Raw genomic sequence first — 14,660 nt, forward strand, 5'->3', positions numbered from 1 at the left:
GGAAGAGCGTGTAAGGACAAGACCAAGGTTTTTCAGTTGTTGACGTGTTGTCTACATGGATTTTGATGTCACCCAGAGACATGGTGGGACCCAACTGTCATCCTGCTCTCTGCTTAGTCCTCAATGAGTGGGTTCAAATCACCAGAAGGATGGAGGTTGGAGATTATGGCAGCAAGTGGGTGTGGAGAGCATTAACATAAATTCCTGCAGGCATAGCCTCAAAGAAGTAGACCTTTTTATTCAGGATTGGAGGATTAATGTTCTGAAATTGGAATCATGTTGCACAGGGACCCTGACTCTACTTTCCAACCCTGAGGAAAGGAGGGAGATGGGGAGGCCTCAGAGGAGCACAGGGGAAGGAGTGTTGAGGAGACTTTTGGGGAAGGGTATGTAGCTGTCTGAGAGCCTGTCTACTATAAGGGCTAGAGCTGAGTTGAGGACTCCCCATGAGTGGGGAGGGAGCAGTTCCGTGCAGCAAGTAGAAAGGTTTGGAAGGAAAGGAGAGCAGTAAACTTTTGAGTCAGCCAGCCCTGAGATAGCTGCTCGGTGGAATATTGAAAGCACTTGTGTCAACCCCGCTCCAGGTGTTAGTCACCATGGACATCCTGATGCTCTGAGGTAATAGGCTATCTTTAGTTACAGTTTAACAACATGCTTAACCTCTGCATGTTTGCAGTGTCATAATGAGCCCCTTGAAACCTGGATTGGTAAAAACAACCTCTGAGAAAGTGAAAATGGTGATAATTTTAATAACCTTGTTTCCTCAGGTGATGTCGATGACTACAGTGCTGAAGTTGAGGAAATTCTTCCCCAGCACCTGCAGCCATCTTCAAGTTCTGGCCTTGGCACTTCCCCAAGCTCTTCACCCCGGACCAGTCCCTGCCAGTCACCGACCATATCAGAGGGCCCCATACCTTCCCTTCCCGTAAGACCAAGTCGAGCGCCATCGAGAACTCCTGGGCACCCAACTTCACAAAGTATGTATTTTATTTCAGGTTTCCTGTGACTTTCCCTACCTGATCTGTTTGATTTTAGATGGTCAAATCTCTGATGCCTTTGGATCTGTACTGTGTTTTCTATGCATACAAAAGAGGAAGCCTGTGGATGGTAAGCCCTAAATGGAAAGGAAGCTAACTCATCATCACCTTCATTAGATGAGAATTTTTCTTAAACCTTTTTTCCTATGAGGTTTATCCATGTCTTAAAATTGATGTTTTTCTGTCAGTGCAGTAAGAACTCATAACCATCTGGGCTTAAGTATCTATTTATACATAACCTCTATTATGGTATGAAGCAAAAAGAGACAAAAAAATTTTTTTGAGTTCAAATTTAAGAGTCATTACTCCTCCAAAGTTGGAAGATTTGTCCTGGAAGTTGTTATATCACATGACTAAATCACTGTTCTATGCTTACCAACATCTCCAGAAAATGTCTTCCATTTCATAAATGTCTCCAGTTCTCCCATACTACTCTTAGAGGACTGGCTTCATTAGATAAATTCAAGATGAGCTAAGGTGTAGAGAAAAGAAGAGACTCCTTTTTTCTTCTCTGTATGGGCCAGCAGACTGCAAATGACCTTATTCAACCAATGCTTTATGCCCTCTTGATCGGCCCACTCATTAAATCAGCTCTCAGCACCTGGGGCCTCGGTAAGGCGTCCACATGGAGCTACAGCACTCTTGCTTCCATGGTACCAAAGGGGACTTTAATGGCAGAACTGCTTATGTTATTGATAATAAAAATGCATGTCATTACATTACAGAACAAATGGAGAAAATGAGCAAAATCGAGAATCGAGAGTCTGTCATACGTATTGGGAAGTACCATACTCACATGCTCACAGCCACGTGGAACCTGATCTTACCTCGTGTACTTTTTTAGGTTCTCCTATTGACACTCTGCCAGCAACACAGCTGCAGCAAAGAGATTCTCAGCCCCTAGAGCCCAAGAGGCCTCCTCCCCCCCGCCCAGTTGCTCCTCCTGCACGCCCTGCTCCCCCCCAGAGACCACCTCCACCTTCAGGTAACAAACCATTTGATTTCCATTTCTGCTAGATTGAAAATCTTCCTCCATTCTATTTTAAAATGTTTTGCATGTCTTCAAACCTCAAGCTTCTAGATTTTATTGTTTTTCTACCGTTGTTGCTACTGCCTGAGCCTTTCTCTGAGGAACAACAGAACAGGTAAAAAGAGTGTTTCCCAACTAGATTTCTGTTTTTCTAGCTGCCTTCTTACAGGTGTGCAAAACAAATGTTCGTTTTGTTTTTGCTAATTTGATGTAGTTGTACTAATTTCTGTAAAACATATAATTAGAACTGAAGAACATACATTTACTTATTTATGATAAAGTTTTATATATTTGCTTAAATATTCTTTTTGAGTATAGTGCCATTACTTAAATTGTTAGAAGTATTTGCATTAAATAATAGCTTTTTTATAGTACCAAGATACTAGTTTGTAGTTCCTACATGACATTTAACGTTATGAATACTATCGTAAGTCTTTGACATTTCAGTTCTTTACTTAATGTCCTTTCCTTTCCGCTGCATATTTTCTTATGAACTATAAGGGGCTAGGAGTCCTGCACCTGCTAGAAAAGAATTCGGAGGTAACCATTTATATTTGTTATAATATATGCATCTTGGTTCATTCATGTTTTAGAGTTTGATCCCTGTATTGGAAAGACATTTTAGATTTGTTTGGTAAAAGCCATAGTGAATGATATTTATACTCCAAGTTAAAAATAGCTCCAAACTTCCATTATATTCCTGTTAAGTAAAAGATCAGAGTTTAGTTTTATTAGTAAGAAGGCCTGATACAGGCTTCCACTCTCCAGGTAGACATAGTTGAATTTCTCATCAAGGACTGATACACTTTTTCTTAATAAATATAGTTATTTTGATTACACAGATTTAATTCCCCCAAATCACCTTAATTTCAAAAGGAATTCAGATATAGTAAATATAGAACATTTTCCAAGTATTTGATTAGTGATTAGTGATACACTAGTACTTTCCTTTTCTAGAAACCTAGCAAATCTAGTGATTAGCAAGATTTCCTAGGAATGCAACTTAAAGCTATAATTATCTGAAATATATCTTTCATTTTGTACGGCTTTATCATAACTTGTCATAAAACTCGTGCTTTGCTTTTTTTTAACATGAGAATGATTTTATTTTTTTTCAATAAGGAAATTTTTATTAATAAATGGGTCACTTTTTTTAAAAAGTGTACTTTGGTTTACATGAAAATTTCTCACAAAAGTCAGTTGGAGGTATGTATTTGACAAGTTCATTTAATCTAATTCTAAGAGAGGATGAGGCAGGTTATCATAGTTCTGCAGAAGAGGCTTCACAGATCCACTGTTAAAGCCCACTCATTATACCTGTGTGGTCATTCTTTTTCTACTCTGGCTGCCTGATGCCATTGCTGACCGATTCACCTGGTATCACAGGTTGTCTCTGCTGGTATGTAGATTTTAAGGACTTTGTATAAAAAGTATAGCCCAGTTATTTCAGCCTTACAGCTTCTGCAGAATGCTGCTGGATGATAATTTTTTCCACTGACTTACAAAAAAACATTAATTTTTCCTATTTTAAACTCCTGCTTTTGTTTATATTTTTACAATAACTTCTATTTATCCTCTTCCTTTAATTAGGAAAATAACGTACAGAAAATAAATTTTTAAATGAATTTGTGAAAAGTTATATCAAACTTAGAAATCTGACTTAATTTTTAAAAATTGCTTCTTTTCGGGTGCCTGGGTGGCACAATTGGTTAAGCGACTGCCTTCGGCTCAGGTCATGATCCTGGAGTCCTGGGATCGAGTCCTGTATCGAACTCCCTGCTCAGCAGGGAGTCTGCTTCTCCCTTTGACCCTCCCCCCTCTCATGCTCTCTTTCTCTCTCATTCTCGCTCTCAAATAAAATAAATAAATAAAATCTTAAAAAAAAAAAACAGTCTTGTCTGCCTGTTTAAAAAAAAATAAAAGTTGCTTCTTTTCATAATTCTTTTGTAGGCAATGTTTGCACCTTATTTTTTGAACCTTATAAACCAATAACTCCTTTAAGGCAGTAACTTAGAGAAAGTCATTACAGTACCTTTAGAGTTTTCTTAAAATAATGCATCAAAAACTAACTTCTAAGAAACTAATATAGTCTCAAAGAAATTTAAAATGAAATCAATACTATTGATTTCTTTTTCCTTTTTGACTGTCAAATATTAGAGCTTTTATTAGTGATTTAACTGTGAATATAATGAGATGATCATAAAGTAAAGGCTTTCATTAAGATATTTTAAAATTTCCTATAGCTCATAATCTCTGATATAAAAAGAAAATTGTCATCCCCTTTCCATCCTGTTTGAGGAAAGGGAGGCCTGGGGTTTGGGCTAGGCTTCTAAAGTCACTTTGGTTTGTATTGATATCTTTGAAGAAATGTAAAGCAGTAAAAGAACCTTTTTGCAAAAGTCAGTTGAATGCAGAAATTGTTTTGTGTGCCTGCCTTTCATTCTGTGCTGTGGGCCCTGAACAATATATAGCTTCTGTTCTTTCTCTAAAAAGGTGTTGGAGCCCCTCCCAGTCCTGGGGCACCTAGGCGAGAGATGGAAGGTAACAAGACTTCTACATCATAGAAACGGACCTCTCATCTCACTTCTAAATGTCAGCCCCCCCGTGTGTTAAAGGCACACTAAATCTGTCCTTAGTCTGCCTGTAAACTTCCCCACCCCACCCCCATGTACACCGTGTAACCTTGTACTTTTTCTCTTTTCACTCTGTGTTGTGGATAGTTTCTAACGGGTTACCCATTTAATTTCCCTGCGATTCTTATGTTGTATTGTACTCTGTTTTGTATATATTTCATATCTACTTAGGATGTGGAATTACTGTACGATGTTATTTTAAGAAGAATGCCTTTCAAAATTCTTTTTAGAATAAGTCAAATGTTTAGAAATATACTATACCAACTCCGAAGGTTTAAAAATTAATAATTATCATTAAACCCTATTAATTCAGGTCCAAGAATAAGTATTTTGTGGGTGATTTCAAATAACAAATTTTTTATGTATAATGCTTAACTAAATTTGCTTAAAAGACCATTAAGACTAAAAGCCATTCATTAAGATAATAGTTATCAAAGGGCTGATGTATTTAATATGACAATTACACATGAATTTCCTTTAAAAAAGAATAAATTTGATATGCCATCCGTAATAGTTCCCCCTGCTCCTTTTGACCCCAAGTGATTTATTTTGTTTCATGTGTCCAATACCTTTCTAGTGAATTTGAACCGCATATTAACACTGTCTTCCATAAGGCAAATACTTAGTTGTAAGATGTGCCCGCCCTCTACTTTAATCATAGGATTTTGTTGTAGAAATCTAAAATGCCTCATTGTAAGATTCCTGTATCGATAGTGATATCTACAGCATGAAGCTCTAAAACAGGGTCCTTAGGAGCCCCTGGTGTAACCTGGAAAATGCTCTGTTTTGCTGGGGAGCAGTTTGCCAAACTCTGAGAGGCAGTGGGATCCCATCTTGTGACCTTATGTTTTCACGGTTCACAGGAGAGAACTCTGTTGGGAGGGTCACCTTAGAAGTCACCCTGTAAGTGAGATATCAGACTGAGGGCTAAGTTGTCTCTCATAAATGTCACTCTGAGTATTCTAATTTTTCTCTCTTCAGGGGCATTTTCTTGAGGAAGGATAATAGCCTTCATCATTATCCAAAGCAGTGTACCTTTGGTTCCCATCTCATGCCCCCATTTGTGCTGGTAATGAAACAGAACAGCCAACTGGTATTATGCAGTGTTGCTTGATTGTTTACCTATGACTCATTTTTTTCCCCCTTCCTGCTTCAAAGCACCCAAAAGCCCTGGAACAACACGGAAAGATAATATAGGTAAAAACACTTAAATTTAGCTACCTAACCTTAAAACTGGACCATGTAGACACTTGGGATATAAGTACATGGTTTCTTGTTTCTTTCTTTAAAAAAAACAAAAAAACAAAAAACCTAAATACGTGGTGTGATGTCTTTGTTTCAGGACGCAATCAGCCTTCACCTCAGGCAGGATTCACAGGCCCAGGACCTGCTGGATACAGTGCAGCCAGACCGGTAGGCAACACCTAGCCTGGGGGCCAACAGGTTTAGGGTCTAGGTCCCGGTTTGCTGTCAGTCAGGTGTGTTATCTTGGAAAACCATGTGTCAAGGCCTAGTTTCCTCAACTCTAAAATGAGGGAATGACACTTGATGACTTCCAGGGTACCATCAATGATAACATTTAACATACTCTTCAAAAATAACAAAATATACTTTATTATTTGAACAAAAGTGATACACTTCAGTAATTAGGGTCACTGAATAACTTAGAATCTCAACATTTATGAGAGGGCAGTGTGTTTGAGCAGCTTTTTAAGGTATTATCTGAGTAATTAATGAGGATAGAAAGTCATCCTTCAAGAAGAAGGATTTTAAAACTGGATTGGGGGAAGAACATTGATAGGAGTCCATGTACTAACACTGGTTCTGACGGTAGGAAAAGTAGGGGCACAGATGGCGCCGCAGGGCTTTTCCCTTCCTTGTAAATCTGTGGTTTTCTGTGTTTAGCCTATGTTCTCTAATACACGTAATTATTCTAATATTTACCCAAATGAAAATTTTCTCTGGGATCTAACAAGTAAGTAATAAAAGAAAACACAAACCAGAACCAGTGGCTTGTCCAGTGGTGCCTGGGACTGCCGGGGGACCCCTCACTGAGGAGTGGGACCCAGGAGCCGGTACCCTCGGGAGAAGTGCAGGGTCTGCTTCTGATGAAACCGCTTCTAATTCCTAGTAAGAAATGGTCAGAGCCTTTCTAAGAAAGTTTTGTCTTTCCTGTTGTAGCTGTCTAGTTAATACGCACCCTTAAAGTCCTTTACTACATGTAATACTACATGTAATATTACACTCTGCATTGAAGTGTCTGCAGCAGGGGACCTGGGCGGCGCAGTGGGTTGAGCGTCCAGCTCTTGATTTCGGCTCAGGTCGCGATCTCGGGGTCAGGAGATGGAGCCCCGAGTCAGGCTTCACGCTGAGCAGGGAGTCTGCTTAGATTCCCGCTCTCCCTCTCCCTCTCCCCCTCTCCCTCTCCCCCTCCTCCTCTGCTTGCTCGCACACACTCTCTTGCTCTCTCTCTCTCTCTCAAATAAATAAATAAATATAAATAAGTAAATAGTGTCTGTAGGATACAGGTGCTAGAGGATCTGTTACCCATTCTTTTTTCATAAAGGGACAGTCGCTCTTCACTGACTTTGCCAGCACACTTCCCACAAGCATTTTATGTATTCTGTTTAATGCCATCAGAATAGGGAAGGTAAGTCAGGATTTTGTGATTGCAGTAATAACTTGTGCTGAAAATAAGAAATACAGGGGCTTAGAGCCTCCAGCAAAGTTAGGAAAATAGACAACAGATGTCTCACAGGTGTCCCTCTGAATGTTATCTAATTTAGCACACTGAGTTAGTCATCCAAGAGTTTTTACTTCTGTGTTTGGAAAAAAACGATCTTAGGTGTGGATTTTCTTAAATGTCGCAGTTGTTCCATGTATGTGTGTCTCCATCTCCTCGTGAGCTTTCACACCATCCCTGGCTGCGACTGAGGCCGCACTGCACAGGGGAAGGGCGGGGGCCCCACCGCTCGTCACACCTGAGCTCAGGTCCTGGTTTCCCTTCTAGCTTTACAGCCTTGGGAAAGTTGTATACATTTCTTTGTCTTCATTTAAAAGAGAGATGATAAAGAATACTTACCTCTGAGGGGAATTTCGAAGGTGCAATGGAAATGCCTAAATAGTGCTTAATTAACATCATGCCTGCCACATGGTAAACAGTCAAAAATAAAAAGGAAGGTTTTAAAGCTTACCACTGTATGACTATAAATAGAGAGCAATTAAAATGACAGGATGGGGGCTAATGCCAGAGAGGAGACTAAATGGGATACAAAAACAAATATTTTTGCAAAATCTCATCTATTGAAAATAAGTTAATGTCTCAAATGTTATGTTTCACATTTTTAGACTATTCCGCCCCGTGCTGGAGTGATCAGTGCCCCACAGAGCCATGCTCGAGCATCTGCTGGAAGACTGACCCCCGACAGCCAAAGCAAACCACCAGAAGTAGTGAAAGGTAGGCCCTATATTAGAAATTCCAGTTTGTCCTGAATTTTTTCACGGGTCCTTTTCCCCTCCTCCCACCTTCTACAACGTACTCAAGTAGGGCTAGCCTTCCTTCTACATGCCGCAAGGAATGAGGCTGCTCGGTGGGAGAGCGGGGGCCTAGAATCCCCCAACACCTCACGGAAGGAGGAACAGAATGTGTTTTTCTAGAAAATACCTAACATCTGAAAATGCATTGTTTAGGGTCAGTTCTTCTGCCTGAACCGCTGAAGCCTCAGGCTGCCCTTCCTATGCAGCCTTCTCCACCCCCACCTGTTCAGAAGCTGCAGCAGCCTCTTGTCCCCACGGCAGCACCTTTGCCTCAGTCTGCCCCCCAGCCGAGCTTGGAAACCCCACCTCAGCCACCCCCTCGGAGCAGGTCGTCCCACAGCTTGCCTTCAGAGCCTTCGTCACAACCACAAGTAAGTCCTGCTAGTGAACAAGATCGCACTTGGATGCCTTTGCTATAGTCTTTGAACAGACTTACCTTAATTAACCCTTTGCTGAGGTCAGGGGTTCTCAGAGCACAAGCTTCAAATCGGGTGCTGGAGGGAACTTCCATGTGGTTCCCAGGCTGTTTTATCTTGTTCACATTTAAAGTGTTGGTGACTTTTTCATCTTTTTTAAATGCACATTTTACTTTGGATAGTTAACATATGAGGACGAATAGTAGTATATTTTTCTTGTTGTTCACAGCTAATATATTAGTTTTGGTTCTCACTTTCTGGAGAGAGATGCCTTACCATTGGCAGTATGGTTAATTTCCTATAAACAGAGAATAATCCTTTTGTTTCTCCAGCTGCAAGCAATGGTCCTTTTCTGTGGTGGAGCTGGCCCTGGGGTCCTCAGGTATTTCCATGTCAGGCATTGGTCCAGTTTAGATTTTTGGCTGTGCAGCAGTGTGCTTGTTGACCAAGTAGAAGTCATCAAAAGAATAAGGTCACCTCATTAGTGTTGCACAGAAAGCAGTGCCATTGCCTTAGGGGGTGAAGATCATAGGATCACAAGGACTTTTGCAATGCTAGCGTGACCTCACATTGGGAAGACTTCCAGGATGTACATACAGAGTTATTTTTATACAGGGATAATCATGCAAGTTAAATTGCTTTATTTTATTTGGATGTGGTTTTACTTTGGTTATATACATTCTAGTAAAATTGCTAAAATAAAATTCATGTTTAGTAAGAACATTTTTTGTTGCCCAGCCTTACAATTTATTTTATCCTAAAGTTTTAACTTGAAAATGCCATCGAGGCCAAAGAAATGTGTGAAGTTTTATAAGTCTGCTTTTAAACTTCGTAAAGATCTACAATACACAAATATTATACATTGGCAAATGCCCCTTAAGCACATTTGTAAGTAATAGTTTATATCTGTTTTTACGGATATCTGGGGATGTCCAGCTAGTAGGCAGAAGTTAATAGCTTCTTATGCTTCTATATGGTGAAAAACATATATTAAAGTAAACATGAGTCTTAAAATGAATATTGTTAGCCCTTAGCACTTTCTCAGACAATTGGTCACATTTGTTAAAACTGAAGAAGTATATATAATTGAGAGAAATAAAATGCTCTCTTAAGCTGATCAATATCGTAAAGTATTCTACATTTTTTAGTTCAGAAAATTGAGGATGTTGGCGATATAATAAAAAATTGTAGCAATCCTTCAAACAATAAATGTCCATTATTCTTTTCTCGCTGCCAATCCACATTTAGTGAGTCCTGAATTTTTCTTCTCATTTTCTTGTAATGTTTACTATTGTATTTTTTTTTTTTTATGTAATTGGAGGGCGGGTGCCTGGGTGACTCAGTCCGTTGGGCATCCAGCTCTTGATTTCGGCTTAGATCATGATCTCGGGTTCTTAGGATCCAGCCCCATGTCGGGCTCTGCACTCATCGGGTGCAGAGGCTGCTTGAGGTTCTCTCCCTCTTCCTTCCCCTCCCCTGTGTGCACACACACGCACACCCTCTCTTTCTCTCTCAAATAAATCTTTTAAAAAAATTTTTTAACTATTTTGGAATAGCCAAAGGAATGTTGAATAAAAATTTTTTAAATGTAATTGGAGGGCAAAAAACTTTCAAACTAGCCATCTTAGAGCTTTCTACTACTGTTTTAAGAGAGAAAGTGAGCATCTATTTCACAGTAAAAGTGAACCTTAATTCCTAAGTCTGCAATGGTTTAAGTATTCTTAGATCAATATGAACATAGATACAGTACTCTGAAAAACTTGAGGAAGAACAAACTCCAGTAAGATTGCAGTTTTCAGCAGAAAATAATACCAAAGTACCATAGGACAAATATTCCCTTGACTACCATATTATCATTTTCTTAGGTCATTTTTCATTGTTTTGATTTCTGTGTTTCATTGGAAGGGGTGTGGTGATTTGGTGGCAGACAGCATGTGCTTCGTGTGTGGCCTGGTAAAGAATGTTCTCCTCGAATCTTGTATTATCCACTTTCTTGAAACTACCAAAGATGTTTGTTTTGAATTCTAAATATTCTTTTTACCTCAGTCATTGGTATCAGATTCCTCCAAATATCTCACACACACACACACACACACACACACACACACACACACACACTTTTCTTTCTTGGGGGGGGAGCAGGGGTCTTGTTTATGTGCAGACTGTCTTTGGAAAGGATCACAGAATGGTGATTTCCTCCAGGACAGTATCCTCCAGGGAGAGGAGAGTGCTGGGAGGATGGAAGGAAGGGAGGCATTTTATCTTCTCGTACCTCTTGAATTTTGAACCATAAAAATAATGCTTATTCAAAAAATAATAAATATCTAGGGCGCCTGGGTGGCTCAGTTGGTTAAGCGACTGCCTTCGTCTCAGGTCACGACCCTGGAGTCCCGGGATCGAGTCCCGCATCGGGCTCCCTGCTCATCAGGGAGTCTGCTTCTCCCTCGGACCCTCCCCCCTCTCATGCTCTCTCTCTCTATCTCATTCTCTCTCTCAAATAAATAAATAAAATCTTTAAAAAAATTAATAATAAATATCTAAAATTTAAAGATCTCCCAGAGCTATAGGTTGAAAAGGATAAGAATTTAAAATATGATATAATTGATATTTTGGTCATATATGAAATAGTCTTAGAATTGAACACTTAGTAATTTTTACAAGTCTTTATTATTAATTCTGCCCAAAATCTACAAGGTATTTAAAACATAGAAACATACATGGCCCAGCTTTACTTTTTATTATTATTTCAATGGTCTTTGACTATAATTCTCTATGGAAAAGATTCATCCAATTCAAATGATTATATAACATGTACAGAATGGAGAAATGCCTCCCTTCTCTGCCTGACATCTGGCACCTTACTCATCTGATTGTCATCTAAGGACCCGAAGTTAGGAAATTCAACAGGAGATAAAGGAACAGCCTCACTGCCTAACCATTGTCGTGAGAGCTGACAGGGAGGGAAGAGACCACGTAGAAAATCTCAGCATTCCGGATCTATTCAATACCTCCTACCTTCTATCAGTGCCAAAGCCGAGACACGTAACCCCGACATCATCGAGAAAGTATTTGTTTAAATTCAGGAGTCTCATGTTTAGTAGGCATGCTTAATATACTTCAGAGTGGGGACTTTCTCAATTGTAAAAATGAGTTTTGGTATTTTAAAATAAGGTAAGCTTTAGATATTGAAGAAGAGTTGCTCAAAACTGTTTTGAGACTACTATATTAAAGAAAATACTGCTATATTATGGAAAGATGATTTCATTTTAAACAACAAAAATAGGGTCCAGTTTCTTATTTATTCTTATTTCTTATTTTGTTGTACCTTACAACTAATAAATTCTAAGGTGAATTAATGATAGTAGCATCCTTCTGAAAATTTGCGTAATATAGAATATGCCTGGATCCTGATCATTTTGTTAAAATAAATACTGGTTTTCGATAGGCTAGTACCGTGGCAAAGTGGTGCCATTTTGTACATTTTCTCTAATGATGATAACTATCCTGTGGCTGTTGTCCCCCTCCTCTTGGGCTGCCATAACAAAATACTGTAATCCGGGTGGCTTAAACAACAGAAATGTGTCTTCTCACAGCTCTAGAGGCTTGAAGTCTGAGATCAGGATGCCAACACAGTTGAGTTCTGGTGAGGGTTCTTTTCCCAGCTTGCAGAGAGCTTCTCCCTCTGTGCTCACGTGACCTTTCCTCAGGGCTTCCAGTGGGGGAGAGAGCAAGCTCACTGACGTGTCCTTTCATGAGGGCACAAATCCCTCACGAGGCCTGCCCTCCTGGCCTCATCTAACCCCAGTCACCCCCCAGAGGCCCCCACCTCCAAATACCATCACACTGAGAGTTGGTATTTGAAATTGGCAGAGGTGGGAACACAAATATTCAGTCCATAACAGACTGCTTAAAATATCTTAGAGCTCCAAAACCTATTTGGGATATTATTTTTGTAGTAACAAAACTTTGAAGTGGCTAGTCATCAACTTCTGACAAAATTAAAGTTTGAGCCCTAATTTAACGATACATTTTTTATTCAAAATTACAAAAGAAATTGGAGTCGTCTCTTGAACGAATGCTATGACCTGCACATATTGCCACGCTCAGGTTCTGTGTCGAATATAGAAATAAAAGCATTTTGAAGACTGAATTGTTAGGGTTGCTGGTTGGTCTCAGATTGTCCTCCTAACGCTTTCCTTTGATGTCTGTGTTCCCTTTCTCAAAGCAGGAGCAACCATCAGGGTAACAGGTATCGGAATCTTTCTCAATCTTATCTGTGCTTTTCATCTGTCTTAGCACATAAGATGTATGAATCTTTTGCTTCATACATCTAAAAGTTTCACCCATTTTTAAAACCACCTGTCCACATTAATAAATTCTACTATCATACCATAAACCTGCTTTTTTTTCTTAGTATTTTGAATTTTTAGGAACCATTTTAGTTCTTGTTAATGCTTTACCATTTTTTTGCTTTGTTTTTTATGAAAATTAACAAAACTAAAAAGTGTAACTTCAAGAAGGTAAGCTCTAGGTATTGGAAAGTCTGTCTGGCAAGACCATACTGGGTCTTTGTTTAATAATGGCATAACTACATAAATAGAAAATTCAACTTTTTTCTTGGGTTTATTTTGGGAATTTTTTTTCAAAGAATTTTAGTAACAAGATTATTTTTGGTAAGGAAGAATTGATGATTTAGAAAGATAAAAGTTATTATAACAGGATTATTTAAAGGTCCTTCCAACACCTTTCTCTGTAAAGATACCACCATTTTTAAAATGTTAATTCATCATAAATCCCGCTTAGATTATAAATTAATTCTAATACAGTGAATGATGGTGTGGCTCTCATTGTAATTTCAAGTCTGATTGGGTAAAATGATCCTGCTTCTATCAAATTACCTTTAATGTATTTTGAAAACAAATTTTTTTATATATGAAAATAAAGATATTTAAATGTAGAGCATTCAGGGCGCCTGGGTGGCTCAGTTGGTTAAGCGACTGCCTTCGGCTCAGGTCATGATCCTGGAGTCCCGAGATCGAGTCCCACATCTCGCTCCCTGCTCAGCGGGGAGCCTGCTTCTCCCTCTGACCCTCCCCCCTCTCATGCTCTCTCTCTCTCTCATTCTCTCTCTCAAATAAATAAATAAAATCTTAAAAAAAAATAAAATAAATGTAGAGCATTCATGGGTGCCTGGGTGGCTCGGTTGGTTAAGCGACTGCCTTCAGCTCAGGTCATGGTCCTGGAGTTCCGGGATTGAGTCCTGCATCGGGCTCCCTGCTCAGCAGGGAGTCTGCTTCTCCCTCTGACCCTCCCCCCTCTCATGTGCTCTCTTTCTCTCATTCTCTCTCTCAAATAAAATAAATAAAATCTTTAAAAAAATAAAAAAATAAAAAAAAATAAATGTAGAGCATTCATTTGCCAAGGGCCTGCTATTCTAAGCTGTGTAAAGCATAAAATTCTCCTTTCCTATAATGTCTGTGTTGTGGACTGTTCCATCTGCCATGGGAGAATTGGGTCCCAGACCCAATCAGGTACTCCCATTTTGTTGTATAAATCATAAATAATCCAGAGATTATTGGTATTGTAGAGTTAATTGTAATTTTTTATGTCTATAATAGATTTGTCTCTTAAGCAGACTTCCATATATAAATCTGCTTACCAGGTTTGAATTTGTTAAATGTTTACTTTTGTACAAATTTCTTGTCATATTAAGTTGAAGAAAAATATACTTGTTTATTCAATTATAAAGTATGTTCTAGGACAACTGAATAAAACAGTCAGATACTTGAGAGTTATTCACTTAATGAAATTATCCACCATTTCTTTGTACAAATGAACAGCCTTCCCTGTGGTTAAAGTAATAAGTTAGTTTCATAATATGCAATTATGTTTTTGGGGAGGAACTGCTGTTCTTTTTTTCAACACAGTTCGTGAACATTTAGTTATTTTGGTTTCACAACTATCTGAATTCATTTTGGGTACTGCTGCATTTTGTTACATTGCCCAT

General features: G+C 39.0%; 1 protein-coding gene and 1 long non-coding RNA gene across 14 annotated transcripts in view; one reads left to right on the forward strand and one right to left on the reverse strand.

Annotated features, from left to right (window-relative positions):
- LOC141372489 (uncharacterized) overlaps nt 1-8,791 on the reverse strand; it is a 28,318-nt gene extending 19,527 nt beyond the window's left edge. The window contains exon 1 of the long non-coding RNA XR_012377753.1: nt 8,674-8,791. This is a non-coding gene — a long non-coding RNA (uncharacterized lncRNA). The remainder of the gene's footprint in view (nt 1-8,673) is intronic.
- The window catches only part of SYNJ1 (synaptojanin 1), an 87,841-nt gene that overhangs the window by 69,016 nt on the left and 4,165 nt on the right, over nt 1-14,660 (forward strand). For 4 of the 13 annotated variants that reach the window (XM_073891166.1, XM_025872085.2, XM_073891169.1 and 1 more), the window contains 8 exons: nt 768-977; nt 1,882-2,022; nt 2,569-2,607; nt 4,561-4,608; nt 5,859-5,897; nt 6,043-6,113; nt 8,049-8,157; nt 8,391-8,608. In XM_073891166.1, coding sequence (XP_073747267.1) covers nt 768-977; nt 1,882-2,022; nt 2,569-2,607; nt 4,561-4,608; nt 5,859-5,897; nt 6,043-6,113; nt 8,049-8,157; nt 8,391-8,608 — 875 coding nt within the window. Of the gene's footprint in view, nt 1-767; nt 978-1,881; nt 2,023-2,568; nt 2,608-4,560; nt 4,609-5,858; nt 5,898-6,042; nt 6,114-8,048; nt 8,158-8,390; nt 8,609-12,878; nt 12,903-14,660 lie in introns of all 13 variants that reach the window. The other 9 variants (XM_073891189.1, XM_073891193.1, XM_073891175.1 and 6 more) reach the window with 6 other exon arrangements.

The sequence above is a fragment of the Callorhinus ursinus genome, unplaced genomic scaffold (genome assembly GCF_003265705.2).
Source record: "Callorhinus ursinus isolate GAN/ISIS: 27379988/994484 unplaced genomic scaffold, GSC_fseal_2.0 scaffold1, whole genome shotgun sequence".
Lineage (NCBI taxonomy): Eukaryota > Metazoa > Chordata > Mammalia > Carnivora > Otariidae > Callorhinus > Callorhinus ursinus.